At 41.2% G+C, this 23834-nt stretch overlaps 1 protein-coding gene across 3 annotated transcripts in view; it reads right to left on the bottom strand.

Annotated features, from left to right (window-relative positions):
* LOC139697237 (tyrosine-protein kinase transmembrane receptor Ror2-like) overlaps window positions 1–23834 on the bottom strand; it is a 137889-nt gene that overhangs the window by 22705 nt on the left and 91350 nt on the right. For all 3 annotated transcript variants that reach the window (XM_071595909.1, XM_071595911.1, XM_071595910.1), the window contains exon 3: window positions 14–138. In XM_071595909.1, the coding sequence (XP_071452010.1) occupies window positions 14–138 (125 nt within the window). The remainder of the gene's footprint in view (window positions 1–13; window positions 139–23834) is intronic.

Here is a 23834-nt window from a genome sequence, read left to right as displayed (position 1 = left end):
TTATATAGCTTACAGCCACTCCATCCCGTAGCCACTGAATTGATGGAGGTGGACTGCCAGTTGCAACACAGACAAGTTCCAGGTTGCTCCCAAATCCCACTGACTGGTCCAAAGGGTATTCAGTCAGCACAGCAGCATCTGAAACAAGTGAGAAAGCATTAAAATACTTGTACTACAACAAATCAAGCAAGAAATGGTTGGGCTCCAAAGACATGGCCAAGGTTTTGACAATAAAAATGTAATCTATTTATATCTAAGAGCCTACCTACATGTAACTACATAGTTTAGGCATAAAAATAGTTCTGAGAGACTGAAGGAGTAGCATTCTGAGAGGTAAACTAAAAGCAGATGTTTTTATTGGGTAGCTTATCAGTTTCTACTATTAGGATTAACAATGGTAGACCATTCAATAAGGATAGTTCCAATTGGTATGCCTTTCAGTCTTTCCCTAAATTGAGTTCCACTCTTAAGGAGTTCATTAAAACTGCAAAATAATGCAACTATGAATTTCACCTTACTCCCATCACCTCTATTTCACTAATGGATACAAATGCACTGCTTGGAAGTTCGTTACATTTTGAAAATCACTATCTCCTACATGTTTCATTTTCATGTTTCATCCAGCAAAAAAAAACTGTTAGACATTGCAACTACGAGGGTCATCCGGAAAGTAGTACCCGTTCGTGCCGCATGAAGTGCTGACGACGCGAGTAGCCGCTGGACGAGGTCAGATAGCTTCAGTGGCTTGTCTGCCTTCTCTGAACCAAGTTGCGTGACGCTAGCATTGCCTGTGTTGTTTCTGTGATTGTTTACAATGTTTAAAAAAATTGAGAACGCCGCCAGTTGTGAAGTGAGGGCAGTGATTAAATTCCTCAATGCAAGAAACGTTCGCCCATGTGATATTCATCGCCAATTAAAGGAGGTGTATGGAGACAATGTAATGGACGAGTCGTCTGTTCGGCGGTGGTGTCGCAACTTCAACATGGGGAGGGGGAACACACACGACGATGAGCGTTCGGAGAGACCGTCTGTCATTACAGACCAACTGGTGAGCTCAGTTGACGAATTCGTGAGGAACGATCGGCGCGTCACAATTGATGACATCTGTGAGCATTTTCCCAATGTTTCTCGAACAATTGTTCATGAAATTGTTAAACACCATCTGCATTATGCAAAAATTTGTGCAAGATGGGTCCCTCGCGTATCTCAATGAGCTGGCGGCGAAGGACTATGCAGCAGGAATACAGAAACTTGTCACACGTTATGACAAATGCCTTAATTTGCTTGGAGATTATGTTGAGAAGTAGTTTAAAGTATCCTCTTTCAAATAAAATTTTTTATGTTTGTTAATATTTACTTTTGTGTCTTTATTTCACGAACGGGTACTACTTTCCGGATGACCCTCGTAATTTGGCTTCTATGGCCAAATTAATAATGCACATTTTAGTCCATGCCATACCAAAACAAATGGGAAAAGTGCCAAATTTGCAGCCAGAGTTCCAATGATTAAAGAAGAAATCATTGAGAGGCTTCCTCATGTAAAATAAGCCTAATCACTCAAAATTGGTTCATAGAGATAAATTATGTCAACATTTCCTTTCAAAAGTGATCCACTGAGAATCTTCACGATGAAAATGTTTATTAATGACAGTATGAACTTAGTATCCTAGACTGGTTATGTCTCCAGATACCTTTAAGCCAGCATAGAATAATAAAGAGATTGAAGAGTTAAACAGAAACTTTATTTCCGCACTATTCATGTGCAAAAACGCCAGTAATGCTATTGCACTTGAATTTCACCTCTTCAAAATAAAATTGCCGTTAAATTCACTTATTTTCGTCCCCCCTCCCCCTCAGGAACAGAATTCGGAGGTCAGGAGGAAGGGGTGGGTGTTCTCGCTCGCCGCTCTTCTCTCGCCCCCCTCCTTCCCCCCCTCCTGAAGACGACCTGCACTCAGAATATCCATCGCCGATGTGGCGACTGGGGCGGCCGCGGGCCTCCGCCTCAGAGATTAACGGAAATGGAGACCACGTGGGGACGGGTTCACGGCGTGGGAGGGAGGAGGACCGCCGAGGGGCGCCCCCGCGCAGAGACCGCAGGAGGGAGAGGGGAGAACAGAGGACGAGGAATGAGGGCAGGCGGTGGGAGATTGCCCGCATCCCGGGGGCGGAATGGTGCGACGAGGGTGCGGATGCGGGGAATTGGAGCAGCGTGGGAGCGCTGCGTTCACACCCATTTACTTCCCGGCGAGGCGGCGACGGGGGTTGGGAGGGCCCTAGTCCAATCCCGCCCGCCACTTGCCTTGGACTCCACGTTCCACTAGTATTTGTACCGACACACTTCACGCATTTTTTTCGGCCCGCACGTCTATGGCCCGAGACCGGCAAAAGGCGGAAACATGGAGTTTGGTCTAAGGAACAGTTTCAGCCGTAGCTATTGCTGTCATTCTTTATCTGAACCACAGTAGTCGTCCCGAACGTTTGTTTATAGATGAGGGTGAACCTCAACTGACACTCAGCCCAACAGCGCGCGAAATTCACGCATCAGCGAAGTTCCTTTCCCTGTGCAGCCTGTGGTTTACCAGGAAGAAAAAAATCACATAGCTTGGGTGAAACTGAGTGTGCCCAGAGGTATCACTCAGAATCGAACCCGGGCCCTCCAGTCAATAGCCCAGAGCTCTACCGCGACCCCCCCATTTTTTATCTTAAGACACTAGATATAATACCATATTTTCATTTGAAGGGTAACATTCATATTCACAGCACTGGTATCGTTATGGTGGTATATCGTGAGCTGGCAATTATTGTATTGATTGAAGATTACGGATTGGCCCAGAAACATTCTACGCAACGTAGTGGTCATCAAGAAAAATACCTTGGATGATCTTCAGGTCCACATAATTCTCCCTTCCCCCATGTCAGCGGCAGGATTTTTTTCTCGCTTTTCCGTTCATCCAACACCTTACCTTCTACCAATGCCTTCTACATCACGCAACCCGTCAATATCTCTTCCACAAATTAATTCCAGCCGTCTTCAACTTTCAAGGGCAATTATCCCTCTTCTCTTTCCTCGCCTAACACCTCTTCGTTAGCCTTTTTCCCTGACCATTTTTACATTCTCCCTCATCTCCAAAACTCAAAACCTCCTGTCTCTTCTCATCTTTCATTTAACGCCACTTTTTGAAACCATATATATTACTGCTTTCCATATGAGAGACTCAATTAAAATTTTCTCCTTTAGACCTCGAATGTAGAGCCAGATTGCTATCGTTTAATTTATACAATTTTGGCAAAGCTTCCGAGGTTGCGCGATAGCTTGGCCCCGGAAAGTAAGTATCGTAATCAGGTAACATTATTCGCTACCACTATCCCCCTCGACTGAGTTTTGGCTACGCGCCACGAACACGGCTACCCAAAATTAACAAGATGGTAACTACAGCTGTTTTTATTTTTTTGCGGAATTCTCTCTCTCATCTTCACATATAAAAGTTATTTAATTCCACCGAAGAAAAGTTCCAGATTTCATTGGTACAGTGTGTTTACAGGGCGAACAAATAACCTCAAATGAACATGAAATGATTTTTCCGTCGGGAGCTTAAGGTGCCCATTTTTGTAGAGGATGAATTGTACCGAGTCAAAAAGTGATACATGCAGATTCACGTACGCAAGTCTAATGAGAAAGCCAAATGACGAATACAATAGTAGGTTGAGGACATGAATTAGGAAAAGAGGAAATCATTAGCAAATTTTCGCAGACGTGGACGCGCATTCAAATCACAATTTAGCACTCTTTGAAATATAAGGTAAAATTCAAAATGATAAAGAGGGAAATGGATAAGAAAATGGAATCTAAAAAGATTGAAACGAGACGAAAAGGAAGGAGAACGAGGGGCCAACTGTTGAACTTCTGAGGGAGAAGAGGGGGGGTGGGGTATCGAGGAAGACATACGGGAATATCTAAAAAAAAAGGGATAGCAAAAACTTCAAACGTAACAACATGACCGGTGAAGAGAAAAGGACGAGGGAGCCATGCAATTCAGTTCAGATGAATAAAAACACAAAGGAGAGGAGGGTATGGAAGAATGTAAACACAAAATTAGGAGGGAGAAAGGGCCAAAAGCTACAAAAAGAAACGAAGGCAAGGACATCATAGGTCGAAAGAAGCGTGGTGGGGGGAGAGGTGCGAGGATTGTGGTACGTTTACAGATACAGGGTGCGCTGTACAGGAATTTGAAATAATTCACAGGAAAGGGAAAAGGAAAATCCATGCACACTATCAGAGATAAGACAGGAAAAATATTAACTGACCCAAAAAAGGATCAGGTAAGATGGAAAGAATACATAAGGAGGAGCTACATTTTAATGATATTGTGCTAGCAACTTTAGACAGAGATCATTTAAATATAAGCGCATACAGATATTGTCAGGTGACACACAAGTTCCTAGAGTCGCGATTCTGCACAGAACAATTACAAAAGCGATCATAAAAAGAATTGATAATATCGGAGAAGAAATTACTTTGTTCTTCCACACACATTTTATTATGCATGCACAAAGTTATCATTAGATTTTTAAGCCGAAACCTAGGTCGTGCATAATAAAAGATGTGCGGATGAACAAAGTAATTTCTCTCCCGATGTGAATCGCTTCCACAAAGTGACGCCTCACAATATTATATTCAGAATTAATCATTCATTCAATCGTTAAAAAATCAAAAATAAACCGCTACATGGGCAATCAAGGAAAATACAAAGTAATACCAGACGCGGCCCAGCCCAAAGTAATACCACACGTGGCCCTACATTACACCACGTCCAAAATTACGCACAGCCCAACATCACAGCCCGTCCCAAATCACGTCGACCAACACACATCCCGTTCGACATCACTCACCCTCAAAATTCACCCACTATCAGAGTCCCACTTCTCACTTACATGCACACCAAAATTGCACACGGCCTTTGCAGAGTTTATCATCAGGTCCTTTGCCCAGTGACTGCCTCACAACTGTTTTTAAAACTCCTAACATTTGATGTGAAGGGCTCAAACAACCCACCGGGCAGCTGGTTCCATTCAATAATATGTACTTTTATTTAAAAATGAAAACTTTTTATTGTGTAATTCGTGGTCTTATTTTTATTTGAAACTGTTTTCGTTTCTCTCTTTTCTTCCTTAAATCTTCCCACCCGCCGTCATTTTTAAATACTCGATGTATCGCACCTAACCTACTCCTATTTTTCTAACTCTCCCATTTCAGAATACCCAACATGTTCGCTACGCTATTTGAGCTCTTGTACTTACCCGAGTACGTATCTGGTTGCCTTCCGCTGCGCTTTTTCTATCTTTTTAATACGTCCCACTTCATACGGGTCCCATACTATGGACTATTATTCCAGGATAGGGGGAACCAGGACCTGGTTCCCCCTAGAGTTTTTCATTTGTGGCTACGCTACTTCCTTATATATTTCTCATGACGACGCTATCAATATGACGCCGACAAGGATTAATAGCTTAGTTCAGGTATACTTGAATGTCAGAAAGAAAGGTTGTAAAAATTCAAAACTACATCCGTTCCCGAAAAATAGTTTCTATGAAAAAAATACACGCATAATTTACATTTCGACCAAAATAAACAGGATGTCTAGCAAACTTTGCCGATCAAATTTTCGGAATAGTCCCATTTTTCCTGGATTTATTTCAGAAGCATTCTCGGATTGAAACAATCTGTTAACTCGACAGATTCGGGAGCATCGCCTCTCGTCCCCCCGCTCCCAATAGTGGGAGGCTCTCGACTCAACTTAAATCCATCTCTCCGACCACATGGGGCTTGCTTGAAAGGCGGATTAATTCACGATTCAATTGAAATTGATACGAACCTTAAAAATAGGGAAGCGGTACCATTTGACGCGAATTTTCTCCCATTGTTTTCATTATATCGTCGATAGCGAGTTTAACACAAATAATTCCGGTTTAACATTGGCATCGCAATGAAAGAGCGTGCGCAAATTGATATTTTCTACTCACTTCGGTATGCAGGGTGTCGCTCTACCACTTGAAGACTTTCTCTCATTGGGCATCTTGATTTCATCGCCTGATTACGGCGTTTTAAGTGGCAGGTAAAACCGCCGCTTGTGCAACGCTCACAATACATACAAGTAGAAACAACGCATGGATAGTCAAAGCAAAAGCCCAGCATGTGGCAGAGAGCATTGAATATCACTAATGATGGCCGTTTTATCTGCAGAGAACGAGCTGAAGCTCACTTTTAATAATCTACTATCTCCACCATCGCATGGTGGGCTACCTAATATTTATTTTGGTTCGGCTAACGGATTAAACTCGTGTGAGAGTTTAGGAAACAACCTCCTGATCACTTTGCACTTCCCATTTCTTTCCTCTCCTGAAATTTCCGTACTATTTCTATCGTGCCATTTTCTGTTTACAGAGCGATTTCACCTTGTCTATCGATGGAAGGTATTTAGTGTTTAGAACTTTTTTGCACCTCATAAAATTTTCTTGATAACTGTGCAAAAATAGCTGACACATCACCGAAAATACGAAGGCCTTTCATTGGCAAACTTCATGATAAAAAAATGCAATAAAACTAAAATCATAAATTTGCGCGCGTATTTGTGAGCTCTTCATACGAGACCTGACTATGCCAACATATCTGGTTGACGTAGTACAACATTTATAGATTCCACTTTTCAAATTTAATAAGATCAGAAAATGAGAAAAAGAAATTTCACAAGGCGGGCCTCAAGGAACGAATCATACTGACACAAAACCCATCAATCCTCCGCGATCCAGTCGTCACATCAGCATTACTCCAACTGGGTACATTTTTGAGCGGTCTCTTTGCACCACCATAACCCGGTGAAATTTCTCTTCACATTAATTGGACGCATATTTAACACATACTTTTAATGTGTGGATGCATACATTTAGTTCTGGCCAGAAGATATTATAAAACTCTCACATCGGTTGAAATTTCCCGGAAAATTCCTGTATTCCTCGTTACATTGATATTCCGATTTTCCCGGACGCTAGACACACTGAATAAGAGACCAGCTGGGCTTCGACTTGAGACTGTCAAACCTGGAAGTGTGGTTCAACAGAACCTAAAGGCTGATCAGAGTCATCAACCTGAAGGCTAATTAGATAGGTGAGAGTAGGGATCACCTGAAAATAACGTCCAAGTGCTACGGAAATTGACACAATTTAGGCAGATTTGCCAAATATTTTCCCTGTGCCGCCCGCGACTTCCCAACAATTTTCAGCATACACAAAATATTTCACACTATTTGCGTGAAGTTGTGGTGTCCAGAGCCATCACACAGAATTGAACCCAGGACCAATCCGAGTTCAATCCCGGGGATTGAGCCCGGGATGGTCCCGGGTTCAATTACGGGGACATAGAATCAATAACCAACTCCCAACTCATTAGACCACCGCGCAGCCTGAATGTTAGGGGAGTTCTCCGGTAGAAATCGAAGAAGAGCACCGTGTTCCCAGCTTACGTTTTCAATCATTGCGAATCTTTGGAGGATTTTTTTTATTTTTCAACCAACCAACGCGCTCCCTATCGCGATTCAAATCGATTCGTTCAACTCTCCGTAGATTACCTGAATCCACCAATAACTTCCACAACCTCCCACCGCCATTGATGCCGCGACATGGCTCGTGTTCCAAGTTTAATAATGAACATTCGCTTTGATGTGGAAGAGGAAAACAATCAACTTCCCATCGATTCCGTCACAAATTTCAACGCGCTCCACAAGCCGCCTATGAGCAATCTTCCTGCGGGCGGAGCGAAAATGAGTCCGCATTATCACGGATATATCTCCGCCCCCCCCCACCCCCCGGGGTCCGACCCACGAGCATCCCGTGATAATAACCAAAAGGTATGCCAGCGAACTACCACAGAATTAAATGGAATACCTCGCCATTTCCAGAATGAGTTCGTCACCACTGGAAATTATTGCGTATTTCGTAGGGAGCCGGCTACAGAGTTTGGGAAAGTCGTGAGGAATGCCAATGGTCGGAGTGTTTTCTCTCACAGATTCCTTACGAATTTTTAAATCGTTAAATTACAGCTCGAAAATTATCGTTTGCATAGAGTTACAGAATCTTAAGACCTCAAAATAAAGCGAGCATTAATTAAAACAATCAAGGAGAGCGTGATGACCTGGTGACGGTCCTGTTCCAGACGAGCGACCGCCACGATCGGTCGACCCACATTCGCTCAGCGATGCGTAAAACCTTGAATCCTTAAGTGATACATTAGTGTTTCCCGCGTGACCGCGGCGGATTTCCCCAATACTAGAAAAACTTAAAGCTGCAACGGCGTGACTAGATTTAAAGTTTTGCCGTTGCATTAATACAGTTCTCGGCGATGTAATGATGGTTCCCATTTTGACATTTTGCACACAAGAAAAACGCCTATGTGTTTTGAAGTTAGCAGCAGTGTTTATTAGGGGAGGCAACCCACAGCAGAGGTCAGTTGTGCCATTTAGGACAGACGGGAAATTCGGTAGGGGTAGAAGTGCTCTCCAAAAAGCACCTTGAGTAGGGACCGTGATATCACTGGAAAAGATATGCCGTCCCCAGGATTCGAACCAGAGCTCTTGGAGTGGGAGGCCAGTACATTAGCCACCGCGCCAACCGATCCCCGTTGTTTTAAGTTTTTCCAGCCTCGATTATTTGTTCATGCCCTTTTGTCCTGAATGAGCACGCGGCAGCAAATTGATTTTTGCAACCATAGATTGAAGGCTCCGATGATTTATAACGAGCGCATATTCGAGAAAACGCTGCGAGAGAGAGAACTTATCAAACTAACTAAGGCATAACACAAACCAGTGGACAATTATGAAAATACAAATAGATGAGGAGTAGAACGATAGAGGAAGATCGAGGATGGATCACTTCAAGTGTGTAATAGAAACTGTCCTTTGATTACTACATCTACTTATTACCCCGCAAGCTAGGGCACCAACCGTAATTAAGATAAAGAAAAAAACGCATGCAAAAGCCACAAATTTATACAATCCACAAACAAAACATGGTATACATTGAGTAGCTTCAGGCGTGATGTGGTGGAAGTCGAACATTATGAATATGATGATGTGATACATCGTATCCCGGTCGTAAAGTAAACATTTGATCAAGTGGAAGTGCTACGATCAGTTATTCACTATGGTATAGATTTCAATTGTTTCTGGCTCAACCTTGTGGAAATTCATTTTAATGAAATTAAGAATACAAAGTAACTTTCCACTGTCCTTTATTAGCGTACAACCGTATTATGGTATAGATTCATGCAAAAACCCTAACGACCCATGCACCTACAAATATACCTGATGTCTTCGCAATGTTTGATTTTGTTCCGACTTGTAAATTAAATGTTTTTAATATATCTAAAGTGACTTCGGTTTCTTACTATTATGATTTCTGATTGTTCGGGTAAAGAATGAGTATATGTATCTATCTGTACTGGAATCTATCTCCCTTTTTTAATATGTGTGGCCTGATCTACCCAAGTAGTGTAGGGCCATTATCATTCCTTTGGGGTCATCGTTCCACTCGTTTGTTCTCAGCCTTTCCAAAAGTTTAAGTCTCGCTTGTTCTCTTCGTATCTCAAGTGGCTCCCAGCCTAAATCCACTAAGAGAACTGTCACACTTGTGCTCTTATTATAACAATTTTTAACGAATCTGGTGGGATCTAGTAAGGGATTTGGGTGGGAGGGAAGGGGTGCTCACAATTTCAGTACGTTTCCTTACAGGGGGATGGGGAGGGGGGGACTCAAAGAGGAATCTTAAGTAAGGTTCATTTTTGAATTATTTCATACACACCGTCTATGAATAAAAAAATTTAATTATTCTCGATCAACAAAAAACACACTGTGAAAATGTTCACTAATGATCCAGTCGCTTCGAAATTATTTTAGGCAATTGTCAACCTATTGCAAGAGCTCCTAAATTTTTACTTTGGCGCAAAGCGCTCCGATCCTTCTGATACGGTGCTCCTCTAGATTCTTTCAAAAAGAAATCACCTTCTTTTGGGCGAACTTTGGATGCATACAAGGAATTAAATCAAAAACCCATAATCATTGACATTCGGGTCAAAGGAAAGGCAGCATGCCTTTCGGATGAAGAGACTGATAATCCTGCAGAAAAGAAAAAATAACGGCTGCTCAAAATAATTGATGAGCGGATAAAAGACACGATACGGCGTTCATTATTCGAGTAAACCCGATCGTGCTGTAGTTTACCCGTGCAATTTCGGCCGGGTGCTTCTAAAAAGGCGAGGGAACGAGGGCGCAACTAAAGAGGTAACGGAGGCGAGATGTTTCTTTTCTCACCGAAAAAAATTATTTTTTCTCCCTGTAAGTAAGATCATTTCCTTTATTAATCATCGCATGTGGGTAAATTCAGTCGGTTGAAAGGTTCATCATGAGGCGAGATTGCATTTTGGCAATAAACGAGAGTCGCTACGCCACATGCATTCACCAAAGGGCTCCTAGTGCAAGACTAGCCGTCCTGAAATCAAAATTAATCAAAAAAATAATTAAAAAAAAAACCACGAATGCCAAATCAAATGTGAAGTAATCATGATATGCACGAATATAAACAAAAGACGGTCCATGAAGGTGATACGCGACACGCGTCAAAATCATTATGCAACTTACACTCCATTGATCATGTGTATAGGCAGGTAGGTTATCACGAAAAACGGTTTTAATTTTGCAGACCACTTGAGATTTACTTTTGATTCAATAAATACTGATCAACCACCTCCTCGACGTGGAATAAACCCAACAGAAATTTTCCCAAATAAGTGAAACCACTCGTATGACTTCGAGGGGCAATGCGTCCACCGCTGTCAAATTTCGTACTCCATGATCTTCGACTCGAGGAACAGATCAGGGCTTACATCTACATGTACACAATACCCCACAAGCCGCTGCAAGGGCGTGTGGCGGGGGAAGGGTGTAAGGTCACCCGCCATACATGCACAATCCCTACGGATAAATGGGACAATAAAAGGATGCTCATTGACTTGATGCCGATCAAAAGTCAACCTATGCAAAGTCGATGCCTGTCTAAAGTAACTGGATGCCCTATTCTCATTATTTTGCACATTGTACACCTAATGTAGCCTGCCTTTCTTTTGTTCATTGTTTTTTCAAGCCTCTCCTCCCATCCCTTTTCTCTCTCTTTGGGGGAGGGGGGGGGGAGCCGCCTCACACCGTCCGCTGCCTACAGCGGGGTGTCACATTCCCTCCCTGCGCCTTTAGGGGCGGAGACTATGAGTTGCATGTCCATGTGATAGTAGAATTTCCCCCTCTTACTTTTCAATTCTGTATTACCTGTCTTGTTATGGTGGGGACCTGTCGTATAAATGGTTGTGGTTCATTTTTATTCCCTTTTCTCGAATAACAAATAACTAATTTATAACGTTATTAACCCTTGTTTTGAATCTTCAAGCATGCATACGAATTTGCACGTTATTGAATACATTTTTATTACATTCGTAGGTGCATGTGCATGTGTATGTTAGTTTATAGTATGATATGCATTTGTATACGTGTAAGTAAAATAAGTTTCCGCATGAATACATACGCATCTGTGGTTGTACATTTGCATGATTTCTTGGTTTTCTATGTATTTCGATTCTATTTTACCTAACACCCCCCGCAACACGCCCCATCGACGGGCTTGAGGGATATTGTGTTGATGTAGATGCACAGAACCATTCATATGAATTTATATTGCTTGTGGGTCCATTATAATCGATAGATTATTGGGTTACCCTAGGACCTTCAGCCAAAAGGTTCTTTAAATCAAGTTAAGGATGAATTCAGTTTTCCTCTAAAGGGATTTATGGGGAGCGGTTTGGCCACCAGGCAATCAACGATCACTTTCCATTGCTCACCGTTACCTTCCATATTAAGTTGAGTTATTTTTAGCATATCGCTGATTGGCTGGAAACCTTATTAAGACAGACACAAACCTAAATAAGAAGTTAGGAGAATATCCAATCTAAAATACAGTACACACTGACGCCATTTTCATTGTAAATGGTAATCAACCAATCCAGGTAGGTAGGTTTCTGCTGGGCACAAAAGACTACTACTACGCCTCATCCACGGCACAACGTGGCACACTACCCAATACACTCCCTTCTTCAATTCCTCATTCTTTATACCTCTCCTTCGCTTTCCTAACATTCTCCGATTCCAAATATCCTATCCTCTTCTGAGAATTCTAAAATCTCATAACTTATCCAAAACACCCCGCATCCATTTCCTTGCTTCCGAATTTCTCCCAACAAGTCTCTCTCCTCCTTCACTCTGCCTAGTCCTTCTTCGTTTGTTTTCCTCCCCGTTCATCTTCCTAATTCCATTCTTCGCCACAGATACATTTCAAAGAGCCTCTTATCAACGCCTAGACGACAGTTTCCGATCCGTACAAAACAATGCCCCATTTCAGCATTCTCACTCATCTTTTCTCTGCATCCTTAATCTTGGTAATATCTATCAACTCCCTACTCTCTGTAAAAGCTTCCTAGCCTGATGCAATACGGCCTTCCCACGTCCAATTTACCATTTCCTCCGGCTACTCGTTCAAAAGCACGGGTGATAATGGACAGCCCTTCCTTAACCATCTGTCTAACACTGCTCATCCCAACTCTCCAACTGCGATCCGAACCCGTGCAGTCTTAGACATATAATTTTCGTACTAACAGAATTTGAGAAAGATTGAGACGTTCCTCAAGGTGACTACTAGGCACTTGGCTGCGATAATCGCCCCAACAGACGCAAATGCTTGCTGGCCTATGAGTGCGAACAAAAGGAACATTGTTTACTTTTCCTTTTTCATTTAAGTTCACTTAAGTGACTGCCAACAGACTTCTGGAAAAAATACCGAAGGTTTTGGTGAAGTCGCCAATCCATCCGGTCTTCTTCCATCTTCTGCTATATACCCGTATTTATTAATTTTAATCCAATTAACTAATTTAGTCAATTCCTTTCTCCAAATTCACGAAATAAATACATATACATATATCCTGGTTGCATTATATATTTCTTTTTATCAGTGTCCTCATTCCACCTATGGCTGCAAAGCGTATCTCTCCAATTTCTCAACCTTAACTGATTATTCCCTATGCAATCTCCTCTCCACCCTTTTGTTGATGACCCTAAGCACTGCTTCAGCTGCATAAGAAATATAATTCATCCTGTAGCAACAGAGATTTAGGTGTGATGTGACGGAATCGTTCCATAATGACAGAAACAGAAAAAAACTAGCAATTTTCCACTTTATAGATTATTTAGTAACGACTAGTTTCGATGCACCACGCCATTTTCAATTGTACCACTTGTACCAAGTGCGTCAAACTTGAAAATGGTGCAGCCCACCGAAACTAGTTGGTATGAAAGAATTTGGAATAAATATATATATATATATATATATATATATATATATATATATATATATATATATATATATATATATATATATATATATATATATATATTTATATCTATATATATTTCTATATATATATATATATATTTATATCTATATATATTTCTATATATATATATATATATTTATATCTATATATATTTCTATATATATATATATATATATATATATACATATAAATATACACGCACACACATTTATATATTAATAAAGTGGAAAATTGCAAGTGTTTTTCCTTGTTTCAGTCATCCTATAGCTTTCGTCGACACCTTGCGATTAATTTAGACTTGATAAGAGGCGAGATACAAACAGCAAATAATTAGTTATCTCGATCTGAAATACGACGATACCCGATACAGAGCGGATGGGATTCAGTGCGCCAAAAATTTCATATCACTGATAACAAAATAATACAAAGATATACGATAAGAGAGTCTGAGCCCGAGAGGCTTGAGAAATGCAATGGGTGGAGGTGATGATGCTAAATTATGTTGTAATGCGATCAAATGTAAGCTTTTAGGGATTGAAAATGTAATGAAGTCCCCTAGTGCGCTTCTCCTCGTTTGAACGAAGGTATTTTTGATTGTGCTCTGATATTCTTGGTTTTCTTTCTTTTTTCAGTGTTTCATGGACCTCGCTGGCCACTGAACCCCACTATTAACCCCACGGTTATATTTTCTTTCCATATTCCACTTCCGAGGTTACTTTCGTGACACGCAAGTCATACTACTATCTCAGGTTTAGTGCATAAATAACATTTTTTACGACATCTCACTCGACTACGATGCTTTTTATTCTTTCGTTATTTTCTCTTGGGCTCTAAACAACTGATTTTTTATATTTTTCTTGAGTACACATGCATCATACTCTGTGAGCCGTATCATGGATTTCTACGAGAGCTGTGAAAACAACAAGACTCAAGCTACGGTTCAGGGATTGGAGTTTATTCAATTGCGCGAAGAAATGTTCGTAAGAGTAAGGGCAGGAGTCGGGGATGATTGTGCGTAAGTCAACTATAATCATCTCGGCAAGCCTAAATATGGCTCTTTTTGGGGTTTCAAGCACCCGCGCCAACAGCTGATGTACCACCTACCATCCCCGAGACGGGCCTCGAACCCACGAACTAGGGTTCAGCGGCCGGTCGCGTCACCCACTCCATTATCGTATCTGCAAAGTCTTTAGTGTTTTGGCGGAGGCGGGTGACGCCGGGAAATGCCCCGACGCGTTCAAAATTCGTGCACGAGTCCCGTGAATCACCTCGGATTACTACTAACCCCCCCCCCCCCCCCCCCGCGTCGTCATGCTGGGAAGAAATTCTGAGCGGACGGTTGGCCCTTTGATCCGGGAAATCGCCAGAGTCACGCGTCGTGGACTCCCGGGTCCGCGGGGAGAAGCCAAGTCCGGCTTGGTCCTTGACGGGTGGAGAGAAATCAAAGGGAAGGGGAGGACGAGTCGTTCTCGACGGCGGACCTCCCTCTCGCCGGGTGAGTCACACGGTCGCGTCCCTATCGGGGATCCCGTCGTTCCTTGGGCGGGGTGAGAGTGTTTCACTATCGCGGCGGGGAAGAGGTAGGAGGTTCGTGGGGGAGGGAGGAGAGTGTGTGGAGTCGAAGGGGTCACGTGATGGGCGTCGTCTCTGCACGCCGACCTGCTGCAAGCCCGCGCCGGGGCGTGTGGAGCGGGGTGCCAGGGCACCACCGACCGTTGGAAGAAAAAGGAGCGACACACAGAACGTGAGCAACTGAGCGATCGATGGAAGGGAACATTTTTGGAATAAACATTTGATATTTACCTTGTGTAAATGAAGAAGCATGTCCAGTGGCGAAGGGGTGTTGACTAGTGCCGCGCACGTAGCCAAAAAAATACACGCGAACAAACTCAGTTTGTGGTGAATATTCAATTTTTTTCCCATCCATCATCTGGAATTTATCCTGTCTTAGAATCCTAAAGCTATCAGAGAGTTCACGCAATACTTTATGCAGACATTGCCTCCCACCATACCACCGGAAAATTAACTGAACAGTTTAGCAGTTAAAAATATTTTCGCTTCATCATCTCCACCCACTCCCATTTCTCACACCTCTCAGGTTCAGCCTCTCTATCCGTTTACTTTGGTATTCATGTGCTATACACAATACAAGAAATTAGGGCACTCTTATCACTAACCAAAAGTAAAAGAAATAATAATATGATTGCGACGAAACGTGCGCAAGAAAGGTTTGCAATCGTCGACTATTGGGAATTTAGACCACCTAACCCGGAGCGTTAATTTTTTCTAATATTACCACATTTTCCTGAGAGTACTTTTCCAGTTTATCCGAGGAAAGATTACCTTAGTAGTACATTTGTAACTACTTCTCATACATGAGCTAGATTCCATCAGTTGTAAACCTAATCACTGAACGGACACAGAGCATTATCGTAACTAGCGATAAAGAATGCAGCGCCTGCGGGCCGAGGCATAAAACCAGGTAACATAAGAATATACTTTCATCGAGGAAAATTAAAAAAAAAAACAAAATCTTTACTTTCAAGTGTTCGGGGGTGACTGCAATTTAATTATTTAAAAGCACACTTTTCCCTAGCGCCCAGATTCTACCCTCACCATCAATTGCACGGGTGTGCGTGCGGCTTCGGCATATTTACTCCTCGTTAGACAGGGCATGGGGTCAACACTGTCAGGGGTTCAGTGGCCAGAGAAGCCCATTAAAATCTTAAAAAACGGTAGGAAATAATTACACAGTAAGATCGAATATACAATTAAAGCAAGATGACGTGCGCTAGAGGACAATTTTGAATCCACAAACCTAAAAGATCACATTTGATGACATTACAAAATAATTCCGCCTCATTGCATTCACCACATCGCACTTTCCACACTATTCAGCTTAAGCTCCTCTATCTACGTAGACACGTTTAATTACTTTTATCACGCATTATCAAAGATTTTCTCGCGCGCTACATTATGAAAACATATGTTGTGTGAATCGATAAAATACGTCAATCCAAATTGAACTTAATGCATCACTATGCTGCATACATCATATATTTTGATTCTATGACTTCCAGGGCTGGAAAAACTCCAGTAAGAGAACATGAATGCTGGAAGCACTTCTCGTGGCCAAGTTACACTTGTATCTACTCCGATGATGTGTAAAAGCGCTCCGAGATGTTTCTATCGGTGGAACCTTGGGCAGGGCAATTTCGGGATGCCACCTTTTTGACATTCGGCACGCAAGAGAAGCGGATTTCGAATACAGATGAGCGTTCGAAGTTTGATTTGGTTGGGGTGAGCTGGGATGTGGGGAAGGGGAAAGGGGTAGGGTGGGATGGGGAAGAGATGGGAGGGGCAAAAGGAGGAGGGTAAGGGGTGAGGGACAGACGACCAAGTCCCAGTGGATTTTTTCGGAATCGTCCCTATGCATAGATGGGAGAGTTCGCCACAAAATTTACCTTATGCAAGTTGAAGTTAGCTCTCAAAAAAATTAACTCTGCACAAAAAACTATTTCCAATTTTTTTTATTGATTAAAGTTAGGCCGATAAAAATATCAACTAAGCAGAAACATTAAAATTTACATAGAAGCTTGATATTGATTTCGTATTTTTTCTTGAAGGCAAGAAATTATCTCAAGTTGAAAGTCATGCCCTGATCTTATCAAGTGCATTGGACGTAAGCATTGTTTTAGTAAAAACTGGTGCCCTCATAAAGAACGGTAAAATTAAAAATTAACATCTGGGCCATAAAATATAAGCTGCTTTATGATTTTGATTCGCTACAGACAATTTTCTCATTTTTTTTCAAAAATTAAATTCCTTATTTGAAGACCATTTTTCACTTGAATGATACTATATTCCTTCTTTCCGTAGCGTGGCATCTACATATTAGGCCACAGGAAGGCGTGTTTACGACGCAAAACCCCAAAATATATTAAGGGTGGTTTGCTTTACGATTAAAAAATAAAAATCGGAAAAATGAATTTTTAAATATTCGACCCAACTGAATAGGTAAAAAAAGTGCTTTCGACGAGTTTACTTATATCCCGCAGCGCAAGGAAGCAAATCAAAATCTCTGAAAGGCTTCAAAAGCGGGAGTGGCTTCTGGTCGGGTGGAGGGTGCGGGGGGGGCAGGAGGAGATGGAAGGGAGGTTACCCTTGCGGTGGGGCGGAAAGTCAGGGGAGAGATCGGGGGAGGGGGGAAGGGACAGGAGCAGTAATGAATTTTCGCCGCGTCCGCCACAGGAGTGAGTGGCAGCTCGCGTCGGGCCTTTCGACAGCGATTCGGGGAAGACGAGAGGAAAGCGATTACACGAGAGGAGCCGGCACGATGGGGCGATCGACAGCGAGAAAGAGAAAAAATAAACAATTTGGAATGGATAATACATGAAATTAGAGAGAGTTCGGAAGCACCCAGGGTCTCCACACGTTGGACATCAGTCCCCTATCAAATAAATAATGAGTTTTCAACATTTACTACACTGTCACACCATTAATGAACATTTAAGTAGGATTTTGCCAATTAAATTAATTCAACGCGCCCCCACCCGTTCTTCGGCCAATGCCTTCGTTGGCCATGCAATTTGGAAGCTCCTTGCACGCCACGTACACCTCAATATTTGCCGAATATCTCCGAGTCCTAGGTTGCATTCTCGGTGGCATGTACTTGAGGATACGATGACAACAAAGTCAAAAACATAACTGCAAATGTTGATCAATCGAGCGGTGAAATATGTTATCAAAAAGCAATCAATAGTTTCTCTCGCAGCAAACAAACGAACAAATTCATAATAATCACGAAAAGGGCGCTAAAATTCTAAAATAAATAAAAAGCTAAACTGCTCTTAATAAAGATCGTGCACTGTTAAAGAGACTTGCATGTATTTATTTGTGCAACTAGAAGGCCAGCACTTTTTGAAATCAATGATATTATCTCCTATTTCTTGCGTTTACGAAACTATTTCCTTTTAAATTACGTGAATTGAGGAAACGAAAGGCAGTGATTCCAAAATTAACTAAGTAATGATAACCTTTTTCCAAAAGTCCGAAAGTTTCAGTCAGTGAAAATGAATCCGTCTATGATAAGCACTTGATTACTGGAGTAAAACAATCCATCGTCTGGGGTTAAAATGCTGACATTATCCCCAACTTAATCTGATTGAACAACGGATGGGAAAGTAAGGGTGGAGGGAAACTCGGCGTCGGCATCAGTCTTAATCTTTTAATCTTGTCGAAAGGCGCCAAGGGATCAGGAATTTAACGTCCCATCCGAAGGGCGTCGTACTCACTCAAAGTGCTCTCCACGTAGCACCTCAAGTAGGGATCGGGATACTACTAAAAATATTTGTTGTCTCCAGGATTTGAAGCCGGGCCCTCACGGTGGGAAGCCTGTACTTTAGCCACCGCAACATTCCGATCCAAACGTTTGTTTTTTTAAGTAATCTACCGATTAAGGTAGGTTTTGGGTGGACACGAATACCAAATATTGTCCATCATTTCAATCTTGGGTATGATAATTGAGGTGATTTCCCGTTGCTTCCTCAATGGTGTTTTTAACGTGACACCATCACATACTGGCCTCCCCACTGGGGTCAGACGCCATTGCAGCCGCCTCACTGAGAAACAGACGCTGCGTGGACTACCTTTCGTCAGGCCTAACCTTCGACCTATCTGGCATGAGTGACCCTACCAGGAGCAGTATCATTACTCCCGCCAGCACAGCTCTAGGGGTCATCGGAAAGCACAAGCCCTTCCACCACGGAGAGCACGGGAGCACGGAGCACGTCCATGGGAGAGCACGTATATTTACGCAAAAAAAAGTCATATCCTTTCTCACGAGACTGCGATATGACTGACTTGTTGAATCCTCCGCAGGATAAGAATACATAATAGAATTAAATTAATACGAACAAATCTAATTTCAAATCAAGCCATTAACTGCTCATCATTCTGTGCATGACACATCTTTGATATACGCCCGGTGTGTCCAAAGTGCTTAATTAAGTCAAGCTCTCAACAGAACTGCATTCCAAAATGACCTTTGACACATGATGAATAAGAATATTAGGAAAATAAACTAAGCAAGCATTCTGCTTAAACTGTTACGATTAAACATACTCGACCAGAAACATGTGTGTAACAAGACTGAAACTGACACCGATTCTGAGAAAAAAAACACTCGAACTCAGTAACCGTACGAAATTATTAATTTGAAAAAATGTGAAAAAATGAAATTTTAAAACTTCATCAAATTCCCATCTTTCCAACTTGTTTCAGTACACTAATTACATTTCATTAAATAATAAAGCTAAAAATATTTTGATGACTTCTTTGTCTCAAAAGAATGAATAATCTTCATATAATTCCTTAAGAGGAATCTTTTTATCTTTAACACTTGACCATTTTCACAGCGAAAATTTGTTTGCCGGTAAAGTATTAATATCAAATCGATAAAATGAAAACTAAAACACTTATCGACAAATACAAAAATCGAGCACTAATTAACTGAAATAAATCTCAATAAATGCCTCAAGTAAAAATGTTTCAGTACGATTTAACAATGATACGTTCAAGTCAGAAGGACTTAAGCCGTCACTATCGATCCCAACCCCTTTGAACGACACACGAACGTAACTGGTAATTTTCCGGTGACAGTATATCAGACCATTTGGAGTTGGCTGTGCCTAAAAGCGAACATTAAATGTCAGAAAATCTTATTTATTGCCCAAAAAAACAAGTAATGATACCAAGAGAAAACTCTTCTGTCACCTGAAATCCAATAGGCATAGCTAATAACAGCTCGGTGAGTTACGGGCCTAAAGTGACATAAAAAAACGAATTATTATTCGGAAAATGAAGGAAACTGTTAATTACCGATTATTAATGGAATTTAATTTGATATTTAGACTTTAGATTTTAACATATTAATTAAATTCCACTTAAGCGGCATTTTTTTTCTCAAAATAAATTAGTTTATTCATGGGAGACGCCACTACCTTTCACCATTATTCCCGCTTAGTTGGCATATCCCCGATTAATTATGTTTTCCCGGATTATTGCGGTTTCCTCCGGTTTATTACGGGTTTTCCCGGTTGCTAGAAAACTTAGGGACCAAGTTTGGTTGAATAGGATCCGTAGTAAATTTACGGATCTATAAATAATCTATAAAATTAATATCTACATAGAGAAAGAGTGCGTAAACGTAAGCAAGCAGGCTGTAATGAATGGGAAGACTAAAAGAAGAATTTTCTCAAAATAAATTAGTTTATTCATGGGAGACGCCACTACCTTTCACCATTATTCCCGCTTAGTTGGCATATCCCCGAATAATTATGTTTTCCCGGATTATTGCGGTTTCCTCCGGTTTATTACGGGTTTTCCCGGTTGCTAGAAAACTTAGGGACCAAGTTTGGTTGAATAGGATCCGTAGTAAATTTACGGATCTATAAATAATCTATAAAATTAATATCTACATAGAGAAAGAGTGCGTAAACGTAAGCAAGCAGGCTGTAATGAATGGGAAGACTAAAAGAAGAATTTTCTCAAAATAAATTAGTTTATTCATGGGAGACGCCACTACCTTTCACCATTATTCCCGCTTAGTTGGCATATCCCCGAATAATTATGTTTTCCCGGATTATTGCGGTTTCCTCCGGTTTATTACGGGTTTTCCCGGTTGCTAGAAAACTTAGGGACCAAGTTTGGTTGAATAGGATCCGTAGTAAATTTACGGATCTATAAATAATCTATAAAATTAATATCTACATAGAGAAAGAGTGCGTAAACGTAAGCAAGCAGGCTGTAATGAATGGGAAGACTAAAAGAAGAGGGTCACAGAAAATATACTAACGGAGAGTTAAGAAGTATATGAGAAAAATGTGCCCAATTAGGGTTAAGACGAATTATTATGACAAGGGAAAATAAGGGCAGCAGCAATTAATCTTTAGTGAACAACTAAAAATGACTTCTCCCGAACATATGGAACGATATTTATTAACAATTTAACGGTCACCTTAATAATAAGCTAATGCAACTGACGGCAGTCGGCTGTTTTTATGGATAAGTAAATTGTATGTACTCATTAATCCTTCTCGATAGAATGTTCCACAATCATAAACATTCCGGATGTATCTCTCTCTCGCAATTACACCCCTTGACATACATGGCTGCGCGTGATTTTATCCAATCAGATAGGGTCTCCATGAAGTTTATGCATAGATTGCTCATTAATTCTGATATTAATTTGATGAAATAATAACTAATGCAACCAAATTCATGAATTATGTCACTCAAGCCCAATTTGGAGCGAAGCTGAATATCCTGAGCAATCAAATTCTTCGAAGACTGAACAGAAAGTAACTTAAGTTCCGGCCTAGCGTGGCGGTAGGTCGGACTAGAGACACCATCTTGGTGTCTTCATGTCCCTACACTCAGTACGCATCCTACTGTGGTAGGGTGCACATTGTGGTTCTTCAATTTTGCTCACTGCGAATTGAAATAAAATTTAAAATACTTCGCCTTTCCACATAAACCACTTTTATTACTACCTAGGTTTCGTTATGGTATAACATCATCAGGTACGAATATGGTAAGTAATGGTATACCATAACGAAACCTAGGTAGTAATAAAAGTGGTTTATGTGGAAAGGCGAAGTATTTTAAATTTTATTTCAATTATGAAGAATTTCCACCAAGTGACGCCAGAAACTGTTTCATTCACTGCGAATTGTTAAAATGCGCGCTATAATAGAAAATTCCGCGAGTTATGACGCTAAGTTCGGCTTCTTCCTGGTAAAAAAAACACAAGCCAATTGAAATTCATAGGCAACTTTGTCAAGTGAACAGAGCGAATAATGAGCGAAGGCGGAGTGAGGCAATGGTGCATTCAGTCCTAAAAATGGCGGCACCGATGTTCACGAAGACCACCGCAGTGGTCGGCCAAGCCTTGTGACAGATGAAATGACGGTGTAAAATCAACCGAAATATTCGTGAAAATCGCCAATTTACGATTACGGATCTCTCGCTAGACGTGGCTTGCAACACAGTCCTCTTGCCCAAACCGTAACCATCCTAATTTTCTGCGCCTTTCTCCTCTCGATCCATCATTCTTGAAGTCTTAAAAAAACTTCTGACTTAAAAGAATACTGAAAACGATCGCTGTTAACTGAAATTTAAATGGCTTTATCGGATACTGAAACGGTGCGGAGGGAGCGTAAACCACGCCCATAAGTCGACATAAAAGTTAAGAGAGGACACTGCTTAAAGTTTTTTGAACGACCAGATTATTAGAAAACCCAGAATAAGAGCCACTCGAAGCCATACGAATATTACATGCAAGACTTATCCCCTGGGACGCTGAGTGCATGCAAGATTTAAGCAGCCGCCGGCGTCTCTTCAGCCGCCGTTTCGGCCAGGGCCCCACCCCTCCCTGCGCAGACGCCAGTGGGCAGTCGAGGCCGAGGCAAGTTGCTTACTCGGGCCAAGTGCCTATTCTTTGTCCCTCCGGAAAATATTTACCGTGCTATATTTACGTGTTGCTGCGGAGACACGGTGAAAACAAGTGCATTCAGCGTGCTCCTTGTTATAGCGGCCTTATTCCTACTTCGCTTTTTACCTTACCTTATAGCAAAATAGACATGTTTTAAAGAGTGCCTTGAGGGGCGACTATTTTCCAAATTCAATTAAAAATCAATCAAGTCATAACTGAGCGCTAAATTAAATTAACCTAGCTACATACACGTTTCAAGCTCCTTTTTTTAAGAATAATGGTTCGATAAAAATTCAATTAAATTCAATTCCCCCTTTTAAATGGTATTCTTCATAATAAAAATAATTACAAACAAATCTTTAGTGTATTTACACTATTTTTAAGTTGTAGTCGAGCATTAAAATAATTTACTGATACACTGAATACAAGATATAAAATAAAATTAAAGTTCATAACTTTCTAACAAATAGATATTTCCTGAAATACTAAAATAAAATCCCACTGTAAAAGATTCAGCTAAAATTTGCTTAGCACTGCCATTAAGTATCATTATCATACCAACATTGCTCCATGGTTGGCCATCCGGAAAAATATAAATAGTACGATTTTAATTACGTAATCCAGGGAATATTTATTTTAACGTCATATAACTACAATGGTAGGTAATACCATCAAGCGAGGCCAAATGTTAATCGATTCGAAACAACTTTCGCATTTAATTCTTTTTCTCACGCACAATTTACGACCCCACCAGTAGAAAATATTAAGCACAATTATTCAGGCAAGCCTCGAATCAACAACTACCCGTCTCTCATTTTCATGACCAAGTCGCAACTTTCCCGCCATCAATGTTGATCCAAC

The sequence above is a fragment of the Hetaerina americana genome, unplaced genomic scaffold, assembly GCF_022747635.1.
Source record: "Hetaerina americana unplaced genomic scaffold, ioHetAmer1.1.p SCAF_70, whole genome shotgun sequence".
NCBI lineage: Eukaryota > Metazoa > Arthropoda > Insecta > Odonata > Calopterygidae > Hetaerina > Hetaerina americana.
Note: the sequence above shows the minus strand (reverse complement) of the source record. Positions and strands in the feature narration are given on the sequence as shown.